General features: G+C 34.6%; 1 protein-coding gene across 6 annotated transcripts in view; it reads left to right on the top strand.

The window, feature by feature from the left end:
- Nucleotides 1-23,003, top strand: part of TAX1BP1 (Tax1 binding protein 1) — a 56,522-nt gene that overhangs the window by 9,490 nt on the left and 24,029 nt on the right. For all 6 annotated transcript variants that reach the window (XM_053970328.1, XM_053970346.1, XM_053970310.1 and 3 more), the window contains exons 3-5: nt 7,761-7,863; nt 11,294-11,481; nt 13,097-13,255. In XM_053970328.1, coding sequence (XP_053826303.1) covers nt 7,761-7,863; nt 11,294-11,481; nt 13,097-13,255 — 450 coding nt within the window. The remainder of the gene's footprint in view (nt 1-7,760; nt 7,864-11,293; nt 11,482-13,096; nt 13,256-23,003) is intronic.

The raw sequence follows: 23,003 nt of genomic DNA on the forward strand, positions 1-23,003 counted from the left end.
CTAAAGTGAAGGCTTAAGCATCTTGGCTATGTCAAAGTTGCATGTGGTATAAGGTGATTACAGACATAGTAAAACCCCCAAGGTTTGACTTTGCTTACTTACTTTGAAATGTCTCTGCCTGAATGTTACTACAGTGTACTTAATACTTAAATAAATACTTTTCCTTAAGTCCATGTTCTGAAATTTTTTGTACAGTTTGATTCTTTCAGAACTGCTATCTAGATACCATTATTTGCTGATGATGCCTGTGTTCAAAAGTACATTGCATCAATGGCATGTCAGTGTTGTCTCAGTAATTTTGGCTGGTATGAGCTTTGCTGCACCCAGATGTTTTCATTTTCCTATCTACTAGTTGTTTTAGAAGAACTTGGTGTTTGTAGCTGCCTGTTGTAGATTATGTGTTACAGTAGCACAGATAATGCTGTCACTTTCAAATAACATTACTTTACTCAGGGTTATGGCCTAAGGCAAGCCTGCTTGGAGAAGTCTTTTCCTATGATACTGGTCCCAATGGTGTTTTGCTTAGATACCTGTGCTGTCTGTGTTTTGGGGCAAAGAAAATGTTTCTTACCATGTGAAGCATGGAAAGGCTGCTGACTTATCTTGTCAGTAATAATTAAACTGTATAACATACATCTACTGTATGTAATTTTGCTTTTTTCAGAGGCAGCAACTGTCATCTTGCAATATTTAGGCTGCTTTGCCAAATTTCTTTCTCAGCTATTTAATTTACCTTTTAAAATAGAAAAAAGGCTTAAGTTTTACTCTGACAAATTTTGTGGTCGGGTTTTTTGTCTGATTTAAAAAAAAATTGGATTGTAATTAGATATCTATAGTAAAGGCCTGCTGATTATGCCTAAGTTGGTCTAGCCAAACAAATGTTTTCCAAAGAGGTGTTTGCTTCTTTGGCTTGTTGATGTTGTGTAGATGGATCAGGCACTGTTAATATAGCAGAATGAACACTGCTGTTCTTTCAGCTATGTAACAGCTTTCTGAGGCTAGGGAACAAAATGCCAAGTGAGCCTCCCATGCTGATGGTCTTTCTTTAAGGCACTCTGTCTCCAGATGGAATCGACTGACTTTACCAAGTGATTATAAAAGGAAAGAAATTTTACAAAATGGAAAATCAGAAAAATTTTATTTTCCATGTTAATCTGAAACTCAAGAAATGAAAACAAAGTTGGAAATAATTTTTACACTGAAAACACTGTGGAGTTGTAAAGTAGAGCTTTTGCCTTAGAAAAGCTTACATGCTGTGTAAAATGAACCAGATGAGAGTTGAAGGAGATACAGTGAAATAAAATGGTTATTATTTTCCCTCAGGTATTGGGTAAACTCATTATTGCTATACAGACAGGCACTCCCTATTTATGCTCCCTCCCTCATCCCCCCACTTATTTTTCTACTTGGCAAATTTTCTTCAAGGTATTCTGTTGCAACATACTGTGGGTGAAATGTAAATATCAGAAAGCTAATCTCACTGTGTGATGTGACATTGCAGTAAGAAATGGGCTTGTATCTGTGGGGCAACACAGAAGAAGAAAAAACTTTTGTGATGACTGCATGTCTATTTGTCAGTAGAAGGAAAACCTGTCTAGTGTGAGTATTACGGGACAGCTGAGCTGTCCCTACTTGCCCAGTACAACTTGCAAAGTACTTGCAAAGTGCTGGACTCTTAAACTTTACCAGACTTCAGCATTTCCACTGTGGCTACTGAGTTGGTTTACATGACTGAAAAGTGTTTATGATGTCCTAAATAGAAATAAATCTTTTGCTCAAAAGTAGGAGACAGGACTATTGTGAGTGTATTACTCTGTAATGGCCTATTAAAGCTTTCCATTTTATGGAGGGAAAACTAAGTGAGGTTTCAGTTATACATTGTACATAATAACTTAGTCTGGATATGACTTTTTTGTGGGATAAATTATGTGTAGTCATATTTTGGTTTAAAAACATGGTTGAGAAGGTGAAAATAGGATTTGGTTTCTGGATTGTTAATCTCTTGGTTAACTTCTGGAAGGAAGGCAAGAATGTTTGCATTTATGCACAGCTATCTAATTTAAAAAATGTATTTCAGAGTGGAGTTTGAAAGAATTAAATGTGGAACATATAGAAGAATGTGTTGAGTAGCAGATGCTTATGTCTAACTCAGTTGTAAAATCGATTTTTTTCTTTCTGTTGCTTTAGGGAAGTTGTGTCATCTAAGTCTTACGTGCTGTTTTAACTGAGAACTAAGAATGTTTTTTATTTTTTGAGTTTTGAACTCTGAGCAAAATATTTTCAGTGTTTTCAGTAAATTCCTTAAAAAGTAATGGTATCAGCACAGCCAGTCAGTGCTGATGGCTGCTGTGCTCATCAGATGATGAACCTGAGTTCAGGCTTCACAATGAGCAAAGTGTAGTAAGTGTAGTTTGACATTTCATTGACTTCATTTTTTCCTCTGAACTTCAGAAGTTTTTGTGTTGGAGTTCTTCTATAATTTGCGGTGTTTGTGTGCTTGAATGTGGATGTTGTAATGGTTGCCATGGCCTGTGCCAGGTTTTTAAGTTGGACTAATAAACTGTGCCTGTTTTCATCTTCCTGGCTCAGAGAAAGTTTCTCACTGTGTCCTATAGAAATTTCTCATTTACTTAAGGTTTCTGATAGTAAGAAAGTACTACTGTGCATCAGCACATACTTTATACTTTGACTGGAACTTGGTTTCATGTTTGTAGTTGACTTTTTGTTGATTGTGTTTTTGTTTGGTTTTGGTTGGTGTTGTTTTGTTTGGGTTTTTGTTTGTGGTTTGTTTTTTTTTTTTTTTTTTTTTTCCAGCTGATATGTGAAGTTAACTTTAACTTTGATTTCATATTTTGGTACATAAGAATGTGTTCTTCATACCAAAATAGAGCTGTTAACTTCACATGAGTTCAACAAGAATTAAGTGTGGGTTTCCACATCTTTCCCCTTGTTACCTTCTTTTGACAGCTGTTATGTTCCAATTAATGTAAATAAATATGCTTGGAGCTTCATAAATTTTCATAATTTTCACAATCTTCATAAATTTTTACAACTTGTTCAGTAAATGAAGAAAATGAAAAATGATACAGTATTATTGAAAACTTAAACATAATTTTATGCTGGACAAAAATTCTCTCAATGGCTTTTTTTTCATTGTTTTGAATTTCAAATGCAGGAATGAAATTTTCAAATCATTCTAACAAGCATTTGTTTGTTTTCTATACAATGTTTTAATGAGAAAAGGTGCTCAGTGTTAGGCATATCAGCTGTTTGGGCAGTTGAAATAGTCAAAACTCCTGTTCTTATCGACCTGAGAATTGCAATAGCCATTTTCCTCCTGTCAGTGTAGTACAGGCAAGGTGTTCACATTAAATGGGCTCTTGTGGGGGATCTGGACTTGTCTCCCATTTCAGAGACTAACCTGGAAGATAGTCTGTATTATTGGTAGAAGGTTTTGTTGGTATCATCAGCAGTAAGACAAATAGTCTAGCTTTTCTGATTCTGAAATCAGAAACTATTAGAAACTATTTTTCTAAGCTAATATGCCCAATGTTGCTGAGGATGCTGTTTGTTTTGCTTCCAAAGCTACAGGGTTTTATTTATCATATAAACTCACTGTGGGGCTGCTGATGAATATACCTATATTCTCTTAATATTTTTTACTTTTTATTGATTTCCTTTGTAGCTTTTGCCACCAGTTTTAGTGTCTCAATTTTTATTTACTTTCCCTTAAGCGGTGTTAAATTTTATTCATATGGTTTTAACCCTAGTTAAAGTTTAGACATCTGTTGGTTTTCTTTCTGAGCTGAAAGAAATACCTATGTCAAAGATCACATTTAAATCATTACTGAGCCATCCAGTGTGTGCTGTAGTCTTGTATCTGTGATAGTATAACCTGTTGCCATAGAGAAGTTTATGACTATGTATATGTAGGTATATAGCATAGTATTTTGCAGTTTGGAGCCACTGTGTACTCCGTACTAGGCTTATTAAAGAGAATATTGACAAAAGATACAAAGAACTAAAGTAAAAGTTTATTAAAACCTGTTGATAAAAAAACTGATTTCTTTTGTTTTTTTAAATATCTACATCCTACACCTAAAACATGGATTACTTAAATTGGTTTTTATTTTATTCTCAGTATATCATTATGTGGCTTTGCTCCTTGTTTGTGCCATCTAAGAAATAACCCTGTGGAATTTAAGGATATTTATAGTTGTGTAGGAAGAATGTTGAAAAATGTTACTGAATTAACTTGCTTGGCTGCAGAATACTCACCTTCCCCTTTTAAAATGTATTAAGCTGTGAGGAAGATGACATTTGTTCATACTTCCTTCTCTGCATTGTCACATTTTGACATGTGCAGCGTGTAGCAGGGAAAACCCTCATTTTCTGAAGTTCTGTACAGTGACAAGAGCTGTTGGGCAACGCACACCGGCTGATGTCTTGCGTGTGCCCATTAAAAAAGGATGGAATTGTCATAATCATAAGAGTGTAAGACAGGGAGCCTTGCCAGAGGAAGGAGATTCTGGATGACAGAAAATGCGGGGAATTTTACAGAAAATACTTGTGGGGTAAACTTCCTTGGGTATTTCCTGTTAGCTCTTGATGTGTCACAGTTTTCTCTTTACCAGTAGTCCACAGATTACAGTTATACTTAAAAATACAGTACCTGCTGAGAAACAGACCAGGAGCATTATTTGTTTTCTACATAATTATTCTTTTTGTTTGTATCAGTATGGCTAAAGTTTTGAAACCTTTAAATCTTAAAACCTAGACCTCAAAAAAAACCTCTTTTGTCAATTACTACTGCAGGTAGAGTATTGATAAAAATAACTTTTGGTTTCTGGATAAATCACTAAATTTATAAATCAATATGTGATATCAAAGAAAAATATAAAAAGATAGAATTCCAGGAATAAACTTTTTATTGTCATGTTTATGTTCACTGGATTTTGTTTCTTCTCTTATGTTTTCCAGTGTTAATTATCAGAAGGAACAATGTTATTTTAGTAATGAAAATAGCATTAGAAGCAGTGTGTATGTATTCTGGTTTTTAACAGATGAAAAGATTATTTCATTTCTATACAGTATTTGTTCTGGACACGAGAATTTAGTTTCTTTTCTGAAACGAAAAAGATCATGTTGACTTTTCACTCACCGAGAGCTAAATTTAGAAAGCAGTGTGCTTTAGTTTAGGACAGCAAATAATGGTATATGCTTCTCTTTTCTGAAGTAAAAGCAAGTTCAGAATAAAAAATGGGTAATAACATCTGAGTTGGATTTGAAGACATGACTAATGTGAAAATTTGCAAAATGTTTCCTGTGAACTTTTGTCGAGAAAAAAGTGCTTTTACTACCTTCAAGTTACTGGAAGAGTTTTCCTTGTTATTTCTGAGATATTTAAAAGTGTGGGAACAACAGCCCCAGGAAGTCTCATTTCATTGACATTTTTAAAAGCTACTTGCTAGGCGATATCGTAGAACTCTTCTTTGCTAGGAATGGGCCTAAGACGTAGTAGGTGATTCCATTATAGTGGATGTGTTGAGCATCTGCACTGCTTCTCTTTAATAAGTGTTGCCTTACAGAAGTGATGAGAATTTCATCTGGTTTCACTGTTGTTAATCTGTGGTTTTTGAGAATATAAGAAAGGCTCCATCATCTCCAACATTAGTTTCATCCATATTTTTAATAAAAAGTGAAGAAGTGAATGGATATCTATGGAATAATCTATTCAGTTTTTTTTTTTAGTAATGCTGTGTATTAATTTCCATACATGAAATGTATGCTTATATACATATATAATTGCTGCTTTGCTGTTGAATTACTTTTACCTCTGATGTTCTCTTTACCTTTGCCTACCTAAACATGTTCTCCTTTTTTTGCTTTTTAAATTCCTTTAAATTCCTTTAAAACCCAGCTATTATTGCTTTTAAAATACACTGCTGCAATGTATTCTTTATAAAGAAAGACTTGTAACTTGGAGTTTGGAAGTGTTGCCTATTGAAGCAATGAAAATCATGATTGGTAACTTAATCTTTTCTTGGTTGTTGTGTGGTTTTTGTGTGTGGGTATTAGTTTTTTTCTTCTTCCTCTTGAAACAGTCTTACCTGATAAAAATTGGGAAACAATTTATTCCCTTTCCATATCTTAATTCTTCCATGACAGTATTCCCAGTTACTGATAAACTGTACGACACCTAGCATTTGATAAGGTGTTGGTATTTTTTTTTTTCCATCAGTGGACGAAATCAGATATATTTCTTCTTTTCCTTTGCTATTATGGTATTATTAAAATCCATTTTTTACACAGTTGCTTTGGCTTTCTGGTTCAGTTGCATGTATTTCAAGCCTGTTGGGATGTATGTCTTCAGAGGGTAGAATCATAGGCTCATAGAATGACCTGGGTTGGAAGGGATGTTAAAGAAGATGTAGTTTCAAGCCTCCTGCTTAGGGCAGGGACACCTCTCACTAGACTTTGTTGCTCAGAGCTCCATCCAGCCTGACCTTGAACACTTCCAGAGATGGGGCATCCACAGCTTCTCTGAAGTGGCTCACCACTGTACAGAGCTGCACTCTTAGGAAAACTCTGAAAGCAGAGGGTTTTTGAAGTTAGCAGAAGACTGTGCTGACTTAGCTGAGTTATGTTTTCATGCAGATCCATTTTTTTTCTTTCCAGACATAGCGTTTATGTATGAGAGAGTTAGCATGACACTGAAATGCTGGTCTTTAGCATTGCAGAAGTTGTCAGAAAAGTTCAAGTGTCAATTGTGATGTTTTCAGTAGCATAGAAAGCTGTGGTGGTGAAACAGCAGGCCAAAGGCCTACAGACTGAATCCTGACTTGAGCTGATAGAAGCCATGAGAAAGCTGACAGCTCTTCATGAGAACAGAGTTCTGCAGCAGTAAAAAAAACTTGTTTTCCCTGAGAAAGAAATCTAGGACTGTAGAAAACAACCTGCTTTCCCTGAGAAAGAGCTCTAAGACTGTAAAAAACACTAGCCACCTGTATAAACTGTTTTTACACTGTTAGAAAAATGAAAACTATCTCTCACAAACAACATTTCCTGTGCATACACACCGGGGATTTGAGTGACTAATCAATACAGAGTAACAACTTGTTACTGACCAATTAGACAGGGGATGGTCTTTAAAAACCCTGTAAAAAGGAACACGCAAAATAAACCAGGATTGATCCTTTCCTTTTCACACCATAGAGTGTGTCCTGCATCCTTCTTTATTGAGTGCCACAGAGACAGAAAGTTTTTTTTTTATCCCCCCCCCTTTTTGTTTTCTGATGAATCAGTTGGACTGTGGACACAGAAGAGTCAACATTGGCAGAACCTACACTAAGGAGATTTCATTATAATATCAGGAATTAATATTTTTGTATTTTTGATATAGAAATGTGTATCATTATAGAAAAAAAATTGTACCAAATAGTTTAACATATAGTGAAAACTGTCTGGTGTTTTGCTTTATATAGACCCTTTTATTGCCTTAGACCCATTTACTACCTTAGGTAACAAGCTTAATAAAATTAATGCTAAATCTTTGACATGCTTGTTAAAATATTCCTGATTTGTAAACATTGTTAAGTATCTTTTTATTGCATTTTGAAGCAGAAATATGCATATTACAGTATGTTGTAAAGGCCAGACCATGATATCTTAACTGTGAATATCAAACTTCTCTGTTTAATGTTTTCTCTTTCTGTTCTTTATTTTTTTATTCTTTTTTGTTGTGGTTTATTTAATTTTAGGTTGGTTGGAGTACAGCAAGAGATTATTACACATTTCTTTGGTCACCTATGCCAGAAAATTATGTGGAAGGATCAACTGTTAACTGTGTGCTGACTTTTCAAGGTGAGTAAGCCTACTCAGCTTTTAAAATACTTACCAGTTCATTTAAGTGCTGAGCATTGTATAACAGTTCTGGAGTTTAAAATAGATAAATTGGAGGATAATTTTCAACATTTCACTGTGGGAAGTTTAGTCTTATTTTAGATGTCAAGGAAGATTGTAAGGAAAAGTATGGGACTTAGTATGTTTTTTACATAGTAATGGCAGATACTCATGACTGATGGAGAAGCTCTGCTGGAAACTATTAAAATACAGTAAGTGACTTCATTTAATCATCAGCAGGTTTTTTAAATCTTGGCCTCTCTTAGTGCATTGTGTCTTTACATAGTCTTCAGTCCCTGGACTTTAAACATTATTGATGTGAAGTGATTCTTGTCAAAGAATAAATAGTGTAGATGATGGTTTCATGAAGGTTCAGAGTAGTCATAGAGTTGCATGGGACCTTTTGCTGCAAGGAATTGATGGAAATGTCTGAGGCTTTTAAGAAAAGAATAAGGAACAAACCATAAAATGTTACACCACTGTACAAGTCTACAGTATAACTACATTTTCAACACTGCATGCAAGTCATACCCTCTCCCTCCCCTTTGCAGTCTAGTAAAGTGCAAGAAAGAGATCAAAATTAAGAAATAGCTTCTCTGTAAAGGTGTGGAGTTACAAAGATGAGAGCTAACTTCTTAAATAGAAAAAGGGACAATGGCTGTGGGTTATGATGTGGGAAGTTCATGTCTGACATCAGGAAGAGCATTTTTACCATGAGAGAGTAGTGCAGCTCTTGAAGAGGTATCCTGGTTTGGAAGGATGAGAATTCCATACAGTTGTTTAGACACAGCCACAGTAATCTTAGGTGCTGACAACAGCCTCTGGAGTGGGAAACCTGACAAAGTGACCTTCCAGACTTCCTTCAGCCGGGTTTTTCAGGCTGGGCAAGGGAAATAATGTGAAGTGACTGATGTCTCTAAAATCAGCTACCCGTGGCATGAGTGGATTAACCATTCTATATATCCAAATAAATAGGAACCATTGATGTAAGCTACCAAGTGACAAATTAAAAATGAAGGTAGATACGATACTTTTATAACACAGTCAACATGCAGAGCTTGTTGCCACAGGAGACGACAAATGTCAAAAGTCTACACACATTCAAAATTTCATGTGAAAAGAGCACCTCCACTAAATTAATGCTTTTCTGTGTACAAACAGAATTCTATGTGCAATCTTACCTTCTTTTTTACTTCCCAGTCTTAGTCTTTGTTTGTGTATGTGTTTATTGCTTAAAACATACCAAAAAATTAAATAATTGAAGTCCTGAAATGATGAATGTATTAGCTTGTTGTCTTATTAAAGCTGCAAATACTGATAGCTTTGAGTTCAGTTCTTTCTCTTGCCAGGTCTTTTTTTATTCTGGTGCTTTCAATGATGATCATATCCACATAGTCTTACAACCTGATAACCATTTTATAACCCTGAAGTTGATTGAAAAGTGTGTGTGTTTTGTAGAAAGTATAAGAAAATCATTAGTTTCTTTTACAGTTACCAAAATGCACTGAATGAATAAAATTGGGTTGGACTGAAACAAAAAGTGATCTAGAAGAGTAGAATCTTCTTTTCAGTAGAACTGACATTATCAGTTCTTTGTGCATAGAAATTTTACCACGTATAAAGGGACCAAGTATCTCTGTCCCATCTGTTACATTCCATCCTGACAGATCTCCACTTTTATAGAGTTGCCAGATTGAATCTCCATTCAAACAGTCTCCTGGTTGTGTTTGGCAAGCTATTTTAATGTTGCTGGGATGAGATCAGTAGAGCTTACAGGAGCTTAATTATCTGAGCTAAATAGTAAATGTTGTGTGGCATGTGTTTTTTTTTTTTTATGATCAAGTAAGTGTGCTGGAAGAAAATAATCAGAAATGTGTTTCTCCAGTACATGTTAGAACAAGAAAAAAGACTTTCAGTAGTTTTAAAATCAGGTTGTCTAAACTGATATTAAAATGTGCTGAAGCAGCAATATAGATATTTCTGCGTAGTTTCATCTTATTTAAGCACTGAATCAGGTAAATTGAAATACAGTGCTATATAGGAAAGTGTAGCCAGGCCCAAAAGCATGAATCCTGATGATTTGAGATTCAGATACTATTCCATGAGCGACTGTTAATAGAGTATAAGACTTATGGAAACATGAAGTTCTTGATACAAGTGCTGTCTATACAGCAAATGTAATGTTTTATTCTTTCCAGGAAAGGTAGCTAAGAGTATTGGGAAAAGACTTCCAGGAATCTGGATTAAAAGTTGGTGAAAAGTTAGTGATAAAGTTAGAAAGGGAGAAGATTGAAATGTGGTGAAATAAGAACTGAAATAGGTGGCATCACCTATTGGACTGAGCCCTGGGTGAGGGTTTATTGTGTTAGTATCATCCTCAGGCTGGCTACAGTATCCGAAAATAAGTATTCTGAATAAAACTGGCCAGTTTTCTTACCATTAAATTGCGTAAGGCATGGGTCTTGAATATATTAATAAAGGTAAAAATGTCAGTAGTTCTCAAAATGATTGTTTAACATCCATACATCTGATTTTGTGGATCTGGGTCATGCAGGAGGCTTGAAGCTTCAGTGGGCAGCAGTTCAGTTATATAGTCACACAGAAATTCTTCTCAAATAATTTGCTTGCACCATGTACCATTACATAGCTTCAAGAAAGAGGACTTATTCTTACCTTGTAAAGTTTAGAAGAATATTTTTCGATTTTAAAAAATAAGATGTTTGTTAAATTCTAGGCTCATCTCTTTTGGCTGGTATCATCCATTCAGAGCATTTCTGTGCTTTGGCATTAAAAAATGGCAAAAAAAAGGCAAAAAAAAAAAAAAAAAGCAAAAAAAAAAAAAAAAAAAAAGTTTGTCCCATAAACCCCTGCCTTCCAGAACAACAACAACAACAAAAACCTATGTACAAATGCTACCCGGTGAAGTTGCAGATGTTTTGTCATTGCATATTATTTTGTCTTTTTCTGTTGTATTTGGTTGTGTATGTATTTCAAGGCCAAAAAATCAGTTACTCTATGTTCTGTGACTATACAGCAGTCACACGATAATGTGGTCATGATGCAACTTCATGGCATCTGATAGCTAATGATTCTGTTTCATAAATGTATATGCAGCAGCTGTTACCTGATGTATGTGAGGTGATGTGTACATATAGCAACTATTGCCTAACACTGTTTAATCTTTGTCTTAAATGCTAGCAGAAATCGCTGGGGGATGAAGGTTACTAAATAGGATGACTTTTTCTTTCTGCTGTTTTGATGGTATATTTATGCCTTACTGAGGCAGTGAGCATGAAATTTGTAAGTCAAACATGATGTGGTAATCTGTCTGCAGATGGAGACTTGTAAGCATTTGTAGAATATTTCTTGAAATATGAATGTATTTTGATAGGATATTATCTACCAAATGATGATGGAGAATTTTATCAGTTCTGTTACGTGACTTACAAAGGAGAAATCCGTGGAGCAAGCACACCATTCCAGTTTCGTACCTCTTCTCCTGTTGAAGAATTGCTCACTATGGAAGATGAAGGAAACTCTGATATGTTAGTGGTGACTACAAAAGCTGGACTTCTTGAGGTTTGATGCAAAAATTCTTAAAATGCTATTTTTTTTTTATACTATATACATACAATCACAGATACTGGAAAAAAAAAACCTAGTAGGAAAAGACATGCATGTGTCAGTGTAATGTATGCATTTCTGGCTTGTTCTATAGTATTTGGTTGAAGTTCAGAATATTTGTATGTTTTTACATTTACATCAAGATGTAAAAATGTATAGCACTAAGCATGGACAGAGAAACATAAGAGTGGATACTGCCCTTCTCTCACATCTGTAGTTACCAACAACTGGAACTGGGGGGAAGATACCCTTTGTGTGAAATGGTGCTTCTTGTAAGGAAAAAGAGTTATGGAATCAGTGTACTTTCATTTTTGCCCAAGTTAAGAGCCCTGGAGACCGAGCTGAATAATTGCAGGTGCCTAAGTATATTAAAATAGCTCTTACTTTATTTAAAGCAGTTTTCTATGTGTTGTGTTTTTTGCTAGAGAGATGTGATTGGTCTTGTGTGTTTATATCCAGAGTCAAGGTTCCTGAGTCATTTGCTTGTTGCTGTTCCTAGGCTGAACACTATTTAAACTCAAACAAACAAAAAAGAAGCCCAAACTAATTTTTATTTGAGCTGCTTCTTGGAAAATTGTTCAGTGCAGTTCCCTTACCTTGACATCAGACATTTTATCCTGTTTGGTGCATCTAGGTACATATGTGCATATATTTGATTTATGATTTTCAAAGTTTAGGGATAAGAGCTTTAGTACAGAGATACATCTGGGATATTTTTGCTTTTCAGATATGTACTCGTAGTACTAAAATTAATTAAGTTCTCAGGTGTTTTTTATGATCCTTGTCTATAGAACTGTAGAATGGTTTGGGTTGGAATGCACCATATTATGTCATCTGCTCCAACCCCCTGCAGTGAGAAGGGACATCTTCAACTAGATCACGTTGTTCAAAGTCCCATCCAGCCTAACCTTCAACTTTTCCAAGGATGTTGCATCTACCACCTCTCTGGGCAACCCTTTCTAGTGTTTCACCATCCTCACCATAAAAGTTTTTTCCTTATATCTAATCTGAATCTATCCTTTTTTAGTTTAAAAAACCCCCTTGTTCTGTTACTACAGGCCCTACTAAATAGTCTGCCCGTCTTTTTTATAAGCTCCCTTTAAGTATTGAAAGGGCACAGTTCATATTCCAGGGCTTACTTTTCAGGTGTTGGTGGGCTGTGGAGTGTATGTCATTTTTCTCAAAAAATTCTTCAAATACTGCTATAGAGAGAATGTGTGTCTCTACAGTCAGCTGTCATTTTTTCACCAAGCTGCCATCACCAGAATTAGCTCTTCCATAGTTGCTGTCACTTGGGAACAGTAAAGGCACTTCATTTAAGGAAGAAAAACTTTAGGATAAATCAGGACACTGCAAAGTATGTTATCTAATGGTACTATGAAGTAAAAGCAATTAAACGTCAGAAATTTGAGAAAAAGGGGAAAACTGTAATAAACTAACCAGGGAACATACAATTTGTGTTCTGCTCAAACACTGGAGTAATTAGTTATCCACTTGTTTGATTAGAATGAAGGGCAGAAAAAATACCAAATGCCTTTTTTTTTTTTTTTTTTTTTTTCTTTTGGTACAGTTTAAAATTGAAAAAATAATAAAAGAAAAAGAAGAGCTCTTAAAGGTAACTTCTGTTCTGGAAAAGGAAACTACACAACTCAGAGATCAAGTTGAACAGCTGGAAAAAGAACTTAGCCATGAGAAGCAGAGATGTGAACAACTGCAAGCAGAGCAAAAGGTTAGTTGTTTAACTGATTAAAGCTGACTCATAATGTCTGTATTACTGTTTTTTCAATAACCAGTCAAACTGTGCGAAAATCAGCTATCAAAACCCCTCAGCAGTTAGATAGATATTTACACTAGAATAGGTCAGTCCTTATTAACCTCCTGCCACTATTCCTTTTATGTCATAAAATGGCTAAAATATTTAAGGCTTTTGGTACCAGGCTTGGTAAGATAATCTCTGACAACTGTTACCAGATGTTTGATATTTAACTGTGGAATTCATAGTGGAAAGCAGTTGATAATTTAGAGTTTGCTTACATTAGTTTATAATGGAGAAAAGCTTTTCAAAAAAAGCTCTCCTTAGGGAATAACTGCACAGAACATAGGCTATTGAAAATGATAAAAATTTTTGGTATGAAAAGCAAAGATCAACAGAGAATGCTTCTGCCAAGGTATGTAAAGAGTGAAAAGCATCTAGTAACTGACTTCTCTTAAAAGGTTTCACAACTCAAAAGGACAAGAAGCATAAACCTAAAAATCTGTTTAAAGTGTTAATTAATAGCGAAAATGTAAATGTAGCCTAAACCAAAGCCAGCTTAATTTGGAATTCTGCATGTGATAAGGAGGAATTATAATACTATAAAAAGGGCACCAAAAAGTTGGACCTAATCTATCTTTAAGCTGCTGCTTTTTAAAAAACCCAGCTTTTAGGAGAACATTAAAAACATGTGGGAGGGAGGTGGTGACATGGACAAATTTGAAGTAATGAAGCCTACATAATTTAGCTGTGGACAGCAGTTAATAGACTATTTCTAGGTACTAGTATGTACATGTCAACAGTCCTGTGTCATACACCTCTAATAGGAGTTTGTTGAGAGAACTTCAGAATGTTAGTGCTTTGTAGTATACTTTTGAACAGTGAATGAAATGGACTGGAGTGTTGGCTAAGGAAAAAAGAAAGGATAAGATGTTGTTTAGAAAAAAGCTTTTTCTATTAAAGAATGATTTTGATTTCACATGCATGGGATAACTAGCTCAAATCAATGAGAGAAGGATATAAATTCACATTTCATTGATTTACAGATCATAAGTGTGGTGGATAAATTTGAGTGAGCTACATAGATACTGTTTATTGTCCCTTGAGGCTCTTATTTTAAAAATATTTAAAAAATAAAAAAAAAAATATTTGAAAACAACTCTCAGTTCCAACCCATGTTTGCAATTCCATTTTAGAACAATTTCTGAAATGGGATTCTCATTGCTGTCACGCAGGGATACAGTTAGACTGTATAGGAACAAAAAAGTCTCAATGCTTTCTCACATTTTGCAGTGAACTTCTCTAATGCAGAATAGTTTTGCCTCTAAGATACCAGAATTTAGCAAATAGAACCTAATTGCAGGAATGTTTGGGTTTGTGTTTTTTTTACTGTCTCTTTTTTTTTTTTTTTCTCTGCTGTTGTTGTTCTGCTTTGGCCTTGTATTTTCATGAAGAGAGAATGCAGTGTGACAAACTTCTCACTTGTATTTAGCTACAAATTGATATCTGACCTAAGGCTGATGCAGCTCTACGCCTGGCTAAAATACTATGGAAGTTTTCTAACTTAGGCAATTATTTGTCTCTTAGAATGTGATGCTGTCTTATTTTACATTTTTTCCTATTTTCTTAAGAAAAGAAACATACCTGCTGAGTTGAAAAAGTGTTCATTTGTTTATGTATATAAGCAGAATATAAATTGAGCGTTATTCCTGAAAATTAAGTGAGCATCAGTAGATGCAGTTAGTGTTTTAAACATTGGAAATTTTAATAAGCAATGCTTTATATGTGGCTCTCCAGTCTTAGGGATGACATTCTCTCGTTGCTCCCCCCAGTCCAGTACACAGCAGTAGATCACAGATTATGTAATTTACATTTGCTATGAATACATACAGTGCATTAATGGATTGATTTAAAGATTCCTGAGAAGCCACTGCTTCTCAGCTGGACACAGCACTCAGCTGGATTTCAGTACCTAGGGTTTTATTTTTCTTGTGACTTGTTTAAAAAATAACGCATCAACCAAACCCAAAAATCCAAACAAAACAACCCCACAAAACATCCCCATTCCAACTAATCACTAACACAGGTTTTAGAAAACAGCTCCTGAACAGAGCCCCCAGATAATCTAGTGCGCTTTGTGTGATGTGAATAGTTATTGGCAATAAACCTAAGCAGTGTATTAATTTGGATGTTTTTATATTAGACTACAGGGGATAATCTTAGAAGTGATAAGTAATCAGAATGTATTTGTATTTTCTGTAACAGCAGAATCTTCACAGGTGCTTAGTGTGGGCCAGGTTGTTTTGGCTTGGCTTACAGGTTTTTTGCCTTTGAGTAGTTGTTTTAACTAAGTACTGTGGAGGCTTTTTATTTTCTTCTTTTGCTTCTAGTTCTCTTTTTTCATGTGCATGTGAATTTTTAGTTATGCTCTACAAACTTTTAATATATAAATTGGTAATAAGTAGAACAGATTAACTTAAAATCTGTATTTTAAAAAATCTTTAACTTAGGCAAAAGTTTAACTTTTTGGAATTCTATTTAAAAAGTCTTCCAATATACTTTAGAGCATATTCGACTAATGAACAACAAGTAATAAGACAAAGTAGGCCATATAAGAAAATAGAATGATTGTATTTACTGGATGTCATTAGTTTTGTAGTTTAAGGCAGCTATAATTGATAGAAACGTATTTCTGTTAAAAGTAACGGTAAGTTACATTGAACGTGTGTGCAATCTCTTAACAGAGTGTTTTTTTGTTTTTTTTTCTTGTTTGTTTTTGCAAGTACTTCCATCAGGAAGTGCACAATATATTTCTGCTTGTGCAAAAAGCTCTCAAAAAATCCACAGTAGTATAAAGCACTCTGTTTAAAAAGCAGTAATTGCATGTGTCAAGGAAGTGGATGTGTCTGTACTGACACATATATTTGATCCTAATTGAGTGCAGAGCTCTTTATGCTGCCAAGCTATTGGCAACTAAAATTTGCTTATTACATTTGTATTGTGATAAGGGAGCCCTAGAATTATGAACACCTAGAACCATAATACTTGCCAATCTGCCCAATTTCTGAAAATCTTTCTTAGTTTCTTCAGAGAAAATTATATGGGTATCTTAGCTCATTTTGTCTTTTGAGCAAATCCATTGTTAAGCTATGTTATATTTTTGTAATTGAACAGAATGTGGATGGTGTGGTTGGGGGTTGTAGTACATAAGTTACTTTACTGTGGTGCAGTGTAACAAATAGAAGATGGGAAAGCTCCAAGTTCCTAATATGAAAATGTTTCCTTAAAAAAACAGTTCCCTTAAAATCCCCTTTTTATTTATTCATATGCTTTTAGACCACTTTTTTCTTTTTGGTGTTGATTTTTATCAGTACTTTATTTTCAGAAATAGCTCAGAAGTAGTTTGGATCATTGAGAAATGCTTCTGTAGAAGCATTGCATTCTTAAAATAGACAGGATAGTTGTAGACATGACTAATTCCAATTAGTGCTTCCCTCCTACTCCTGATTAAATGACCTCTCTTCACACCTAGTTACTCTTACAGAATTTTGGGTAGTGGAACTGGTGTCTTCTCTGTCTGCTTTTTGCTGAGTTGGGGTATTTTGTAAGTGGTTGGGGAAAATATTAGGAAGAGATAAGCTTAAAGTAGATCAGTCTTTTAAGAGCATGGCTTTTAAGAATCTATTCAGGTGTAATACAATAAGTGCTCCATCAAGTTTGACTGTTAGGATCGATGCATGTTTTCAGGTATTGAAAATATTCCCATTTTTAGAGTTTTACAAATAGTTCTGGTGTTTGTGGTACTTGAAATTAATGGCTACAACAGACTACAGACTTTGGTTTGCTAAGGTGCCTTTGCTGTTCAGGAAATAGACAGTTTTGTGTTGCCTTCTTAAAAGGTAGACGTGTCATTGCCTACCAAAGGTAGGAGGAATAAACACATTCAAGACAAAGTCATAATGTGCTATTAGAGTTTCTGAAACAGATCTTCTTGTAACACATTATTGCACTCTGGTCCCTAAAGGCTTTTGTTTTTTAGATTTGGTCAATTTTTTAGTGTTTTATCATATTAATAAAAAAGATTAGTATTCAACACATGAATGATTCTGCAGACAGTATTTTTGCTTGTTGTTGCCACCGTCACAGAAAAAAAAGATATTTGCAAGACACACAGCTTGGCATTAGTCAGTGTTTGCACTCACAGGGAACATGCTGTCCAGCCCCACTCTTTTAGTGTGTACTTATGGTTTATTACCACTAAGTTGTGTTAATAACACCACCCTGTCAAAGCTTGAGATATTGTAGATGAGAGACAAATTCAGTCTTTATTTTGTTTAGGTTGATCTTTTTCCTCGTATCCAAGGCCTGCTTAATGCATTATGTAGTTGTTCTGACAGAATCAGTTTAGAGAAGGGTATAAGTGGCCTTTCCTTTTTCCTGCCCCCAAGTACGAAAGTTTCTTGCCCCCCTCGTTTAGCCTTTTGAAAAGGGCTTGCCATAGGGCTTGCTATATTTTCAGTTAGAGGAAAGTGTAGTATTCCTTTGCAGCAGTTTTCATGTCAGTTAAACCATTCCTACTATTTTTTTCCCCAGATGACATTAAAATAGTTCTTACTGAGTGTGAAGATTTAACTTAATCTGTTATTACTCTGTGTGGGAATTCAGAGTAAATGCGAAATTATTGGAAATGTTTCAGAAATGTCACATCTTTTTCTTACAACCTTCTGTTAGTGTTTCAGAGTTACTCTGTTTTTACTAGGGTGATGTTCCCTGGTAGCATTCTTTTTTTTAGGATTATGCTATATATACAACTTGCAACTCTAGCAATATAACACTGTTAAAATAATGATGTAGCTACACATTAAGATTATTTTTTGCTTAAGAAGATGACACATCATACGTGATTACAGAACTGTTTCAGGTTACTTTTAATATTTCAACTTTTCCTTTGGTTTACTTTCGTAAACTTATACTTAATCCGTGTGTTGAATAACATTATTATACTACTTTTATCTGTATATATTTTGCTTTTTAAAAATTGAAGGAAACAAACTTTAAAAAAAAGGGAACAAAAGCTTAGTATGTTTTTATTTAGAAAATGATAATATAAATATTTCTAATCTTCATCTTAGACATTATGAATATAAAATGTGTTTAGCTTTGTACATAAGAAGAATGTGTTTTGGTCTTTGTGTTCCCACTTTTGTGTATGCTTAAACCATGTACAAGGTCTGTGGCAGCAATGCACTTGCCTACTTTTAAGATTCAGTCCTACTGTGCTTGTAAGAAGAAGAGAAGCATGTAGTAGTCATTGTGTGTCTTTCATTGGTTATTCCTTTGATAACTCTGCAACCATTCAATTTTGTGAATACTGGTTTTGTGCTTTTGTAGAGAGCAGATGCTTTTGCAGTCATTGGTCTCCCTCTAGTGGGAAGAGGACACTTCTAAACTGATTTCTTTAATGTGATGGTGGTGAGAAGTCTTATTCCTCTGGCAGTTTCTATGTTTAGCTTGAGTCAGAAGCAATGGATTTGAAGACTGCCTTTTCATCTTTTGATCTTGTGAACATTTGAATAGTGTTTTTGTTATGATGCTTGTGTAAATTGATGCAGAAATGAATTTACTGACTTGATAAACTTGTTTCATGCTTTTTGTAAATTTAGTTTACCATTTAACTTTTTAAAAATGGGCTTATTCATCTATCTGATGGGGAATTTTAATAAGGCATCCATGTAAATTCACATTCTGCTGACAGGTTCTACCTGCACAGTAGCTTTATTTATTAGAGAATTTTATTCAAATATCAGGGATTAATTTTAGCTGGCTTTGGATGCCATTTTATAAGGAGAGTTTCTCTGCTTAGGTAGTGAAAAAAACACTTGTGCAGTGTGATAATGTCAGCAGTATGAGTAAGCAGTGCAAGTGCCCAGTCCAGCCTGAGTGCATAGAAGTAAGTGAATCAGTTGTTTTTTCAGTGTCTCTTTAGACCAGGCTCTGTTCATACTGTTCATGTGTGCTGCATGTGTGAAGATCTGATGGTAACAAACCATCCAAAAGGCAAACTGCCCCCCAGCCCAAACTCCCCCCAGTTTCATTTAATTTTAGACACAAATTAAACACTCTGAATTTGCTTAGGTTGGTTCCAGCAATTACAACACCCTTAGGTACTATAAGCATCATATGAAGAGAAAACCCTGTTTCATGGTTTTTTTTTTTTTTGACTGTTCTCTGTATGAATATTTCTTAAACTGGGCAATTGAAAATTATTTCACTGGAAAATTAAAAAGTAACATGAGATATTCTACAATTCAAATTATGTATTCATGGAAACGACCTTGCAAAATCAATTGCTTATAGTGAAATTATAGCATGCTTTAAGAAATTAACATTCTGACATGTAAATACATGCTGCAAAATCAGTGTGTGTAAATGCTTCAGCTGCCTCCTGCAAAAACTTACATGTTTGTAATCTTCATGACAGTAATTGAGTGACTGATGTAACTTAGATGAACTCTTACAGATTTAGTTTTGTAGACCTTAGTTTTGTAGTTTTGATAACTTTTATGATGTTAGTTAAAGTACCAGCACTGTGACATCTTCTATTTTCAAAATAAGACTGACTGCAGTGTTTTTTAGAGCAGTATTTCTATTACAAGTAATAGCCACAAGGATAAAAGCTTAATGCCATTGAGTTTATTTGGAATTGGTTTGCTCTTTATTGAATGCTTAAATTTTTTAAAAAAGAAAAATTACAACTTGAAGTTTCCTTTTGGAACTTTCATGTTGTGTTATGGGCAGACTTGGTTTTGCACTGGCTGCAATGGTGCTATGTTGTGTTAATCATTTATATTCAGAGGTCCTTTAAACAGAGTATGATGTCAGACAAGTGTTTCACATGATTCTGTTGGAGCTGCTGTGATGTCACTGGTATAAAGAAAAGGCTCCTGTAGATAATCTAAGCCCCCTAAATTCTCTGTATCAAGTATAATGGTTCCTCTGACATTAAATTACATCCAAATAAATCAGTTCAGCTGAAAGGTGGTGCTGCTTTTTGTTTATTTGTTTGGGTTTTTTTATTTTATTTTTGTTTTTAAATATATTGCCTTGTATTTAGTGACTTGACTTCTTCAGTGTGAGCTGCATAGCTCATTTTTAATTTCTCACCCTTCTCCATTACAGTGTATGCATTCTCAAAAAGTAAAAAAAGGCTGCAGATACTAGCCATTAATCAAAGGTGAATGCTTTAGGCGTGGGATGATTTTGAAAAGGTTGGTAGGGAGTTCTATGTGTTATGGAAGGGGAAGATGAAGCATAAAAAGCCATGCTGATCATTGTGATGTTCCAAGGTGTCACGACTGAAAATAGTCATGGATTGTATTTTTCAAGTATTTTATTCTGTCTGCTGGATCTCTCTCTAACTTCAGCATATTTGAAAAATGTGTTGTTTGTGCTAATTCTAGGAAGGGATGTCTACCATTCCATTAACCAGACTGTGCTCAGCAATGTTTTACTGCTGTTGTAAAAATCCATTTGAAGTAAGAAATAAGTAGGGAAAGCATGCTGTTCTTCATTGTTGAACGTGGGGATTTTTGCCATGATTTTCTCTTATAAAAATGAGAATTTAGAAACATTACGGCTATTCCATTCTCAAATGAAAGATTATTAGTCCTTTTGCAGCAGAAATTTATTTATTAAATGGATTTTAAACGTGTTTCAAGGATGACCCCAGGCATGATCTTTGCATATCCTTTAGGTTGAGTTTATAATAGCTTTATGAGGACAGTGTTGCATGGAATTACTATAAAATTATTTTTTAAGTAATCAGTCTTAAATCTTCTGCCATTTTAGAATAGTAGTAAAGATTTTGGATATTTCTTCTTATTCCCTATCTGAAGATACATCAAGATTTTCAAAGTGGGATTTTGATTCTAGGGAAATTTACCTTACAACTCATTGAATTTTTGTTGTTTCATTTTACTTATGAGACTCCTAGTAATTACAGGAATTTTTGTTTTGATAACTTCTTCTTTTGCAGTAGTAAAGCTGATTTAAGTAATTTCTGGTTGCTTACTCTTGACCCTTGTGATGCAGTTTGCTTCCCACTTCCACCCTTATGGCTGTTGCAACTCAAGGGAAGGAGATGGGGGAGCTGCATTTGAACTGGATTAAAAATAACCTTAAACTTGTTGAGTTTTTCAATGAACTGGTTTTTAAACCAGTTCATTGAAATGATTCATGCTCTTGCTGTGCTTTTTTTATTCCTCTGTTAAGAAGGTGGAAGAAAATAAATAATATTGGTAGATCTACCAGATAAGATAAATGAATTAAAGCAATGATTACAGAAAATAATTGTCTTTTTTGTAAGAGGGGTTGTACATGTGTTTATTCTTCCCCTTCAGACTCCTTCTGAACACAGTTGACTTTACCTGTAAAATAGTCTAAGAGCACTCATTTTAAATTTTACAGGCTCTGAAACCACTGTAACCAGTGTATGGGACTAGGGATTGCTACATCTAAATTGAATGACTAAGAATTCTGTAAAATAACAAGTCGTCTCTAAAAATTAATCCTTTTTTTTTTCTTTAAAAACTGTAGGCTTTAGTTGTATCTAAACAATTTTATTAGGTGAGAATCTGTTAAGTATGGAACTTTTACATTTTAGTACCATGTCCCTTTAGAATAACTAGCAAAGCAGCATCAATTGTAATGCTGTTTGTGGAGAGAATTTTTTCAGGCTATTAATTCCTTTTAATATATGTTACCTTTGGCAGCCTGTTTGAACTGTTTGTACAGTTTGTATATATAATGTATCAGATTAAATTCTTTTGAAGGCACTTGGGTTACAACAGTTACAGTTATACCAAAGTGGTGTTTAGAGAAAACACAGATATGCATTGAAATAGACTTTTTACTATACTAGGCTTTCAAAACAGGGGCAAGTAATTAGTCTCCACTGCACTAGGGGAGGACAAGCAGTTATAGAGTGTGTTGTTGCTGCTGGTTATATAGCAAGTTTTACTTGGAATACTGACTTTAATTAAAATATCCTGCCCTTGTTACACCAAGTATTTATATTTTTGATTGCAAGAAACTGATAGCTCTTCAAAAATAAAGACCTTATGAAAGTTGTGTGTTATCTTCTCCAATGCTGTTTATTTTAAAAAAAGACGGCAAATTCATGATCCCTTGAACTTCTTTTTTATATTAAGACATCAGAAAGCCATTTAGAGTTGAAATAGTAGTAATATATTAGTCCTTTCATGTAGCATATATAACAAAAATTAAAATCTACATGCTGGTTTAGTGTGTAGCAAGTGAGTGAGTCATCATTTGCCACTCCTCAATTCAATACTGCCTACCCCTCAACCCCCTCCCCCCCCGCCCCCAAAAATCATAATGCTCCAACTTCTGTTTAGTTGCTTGTAAAAGTGAGGCTTAATTATACTTGCGAACAGTGTATCTTGACAATTAATGACTAAAACCAGTCCTCATTATATTTTATTGTACTTAAAACATTGTTTGTTAGGTTGGAATTTGGTCAGTAGGGGTTCTTCATAAAGTCTGGCTGATGTGTTTCTCTTGATGTAACAGTACAGTCTTGTTATTTCAGGGCATTGAGCTTTGTTTAAAAATGAATAGATGAAGTAGTGGTTTAATCTTCCAAATCTAGAGCAGAAAGACAACTTGTACCATAGTAGCTACACAAACACTCCTAAGTTGTGCT

This window comes from Vidua macroura, chromosome 1 (assembly GCF_024509145.1).
Source record: "Vidua macroura isolate BioBank_ID:100142 chromosome 1, ASM2450914v1, whole genome shotgun sequence".
NCBI classification, from domain to species: Eukaryota; Metazoa; Chordata; class Aves; order Passeriformes; family Viduidae; genus Vidua; species Vidua macroura.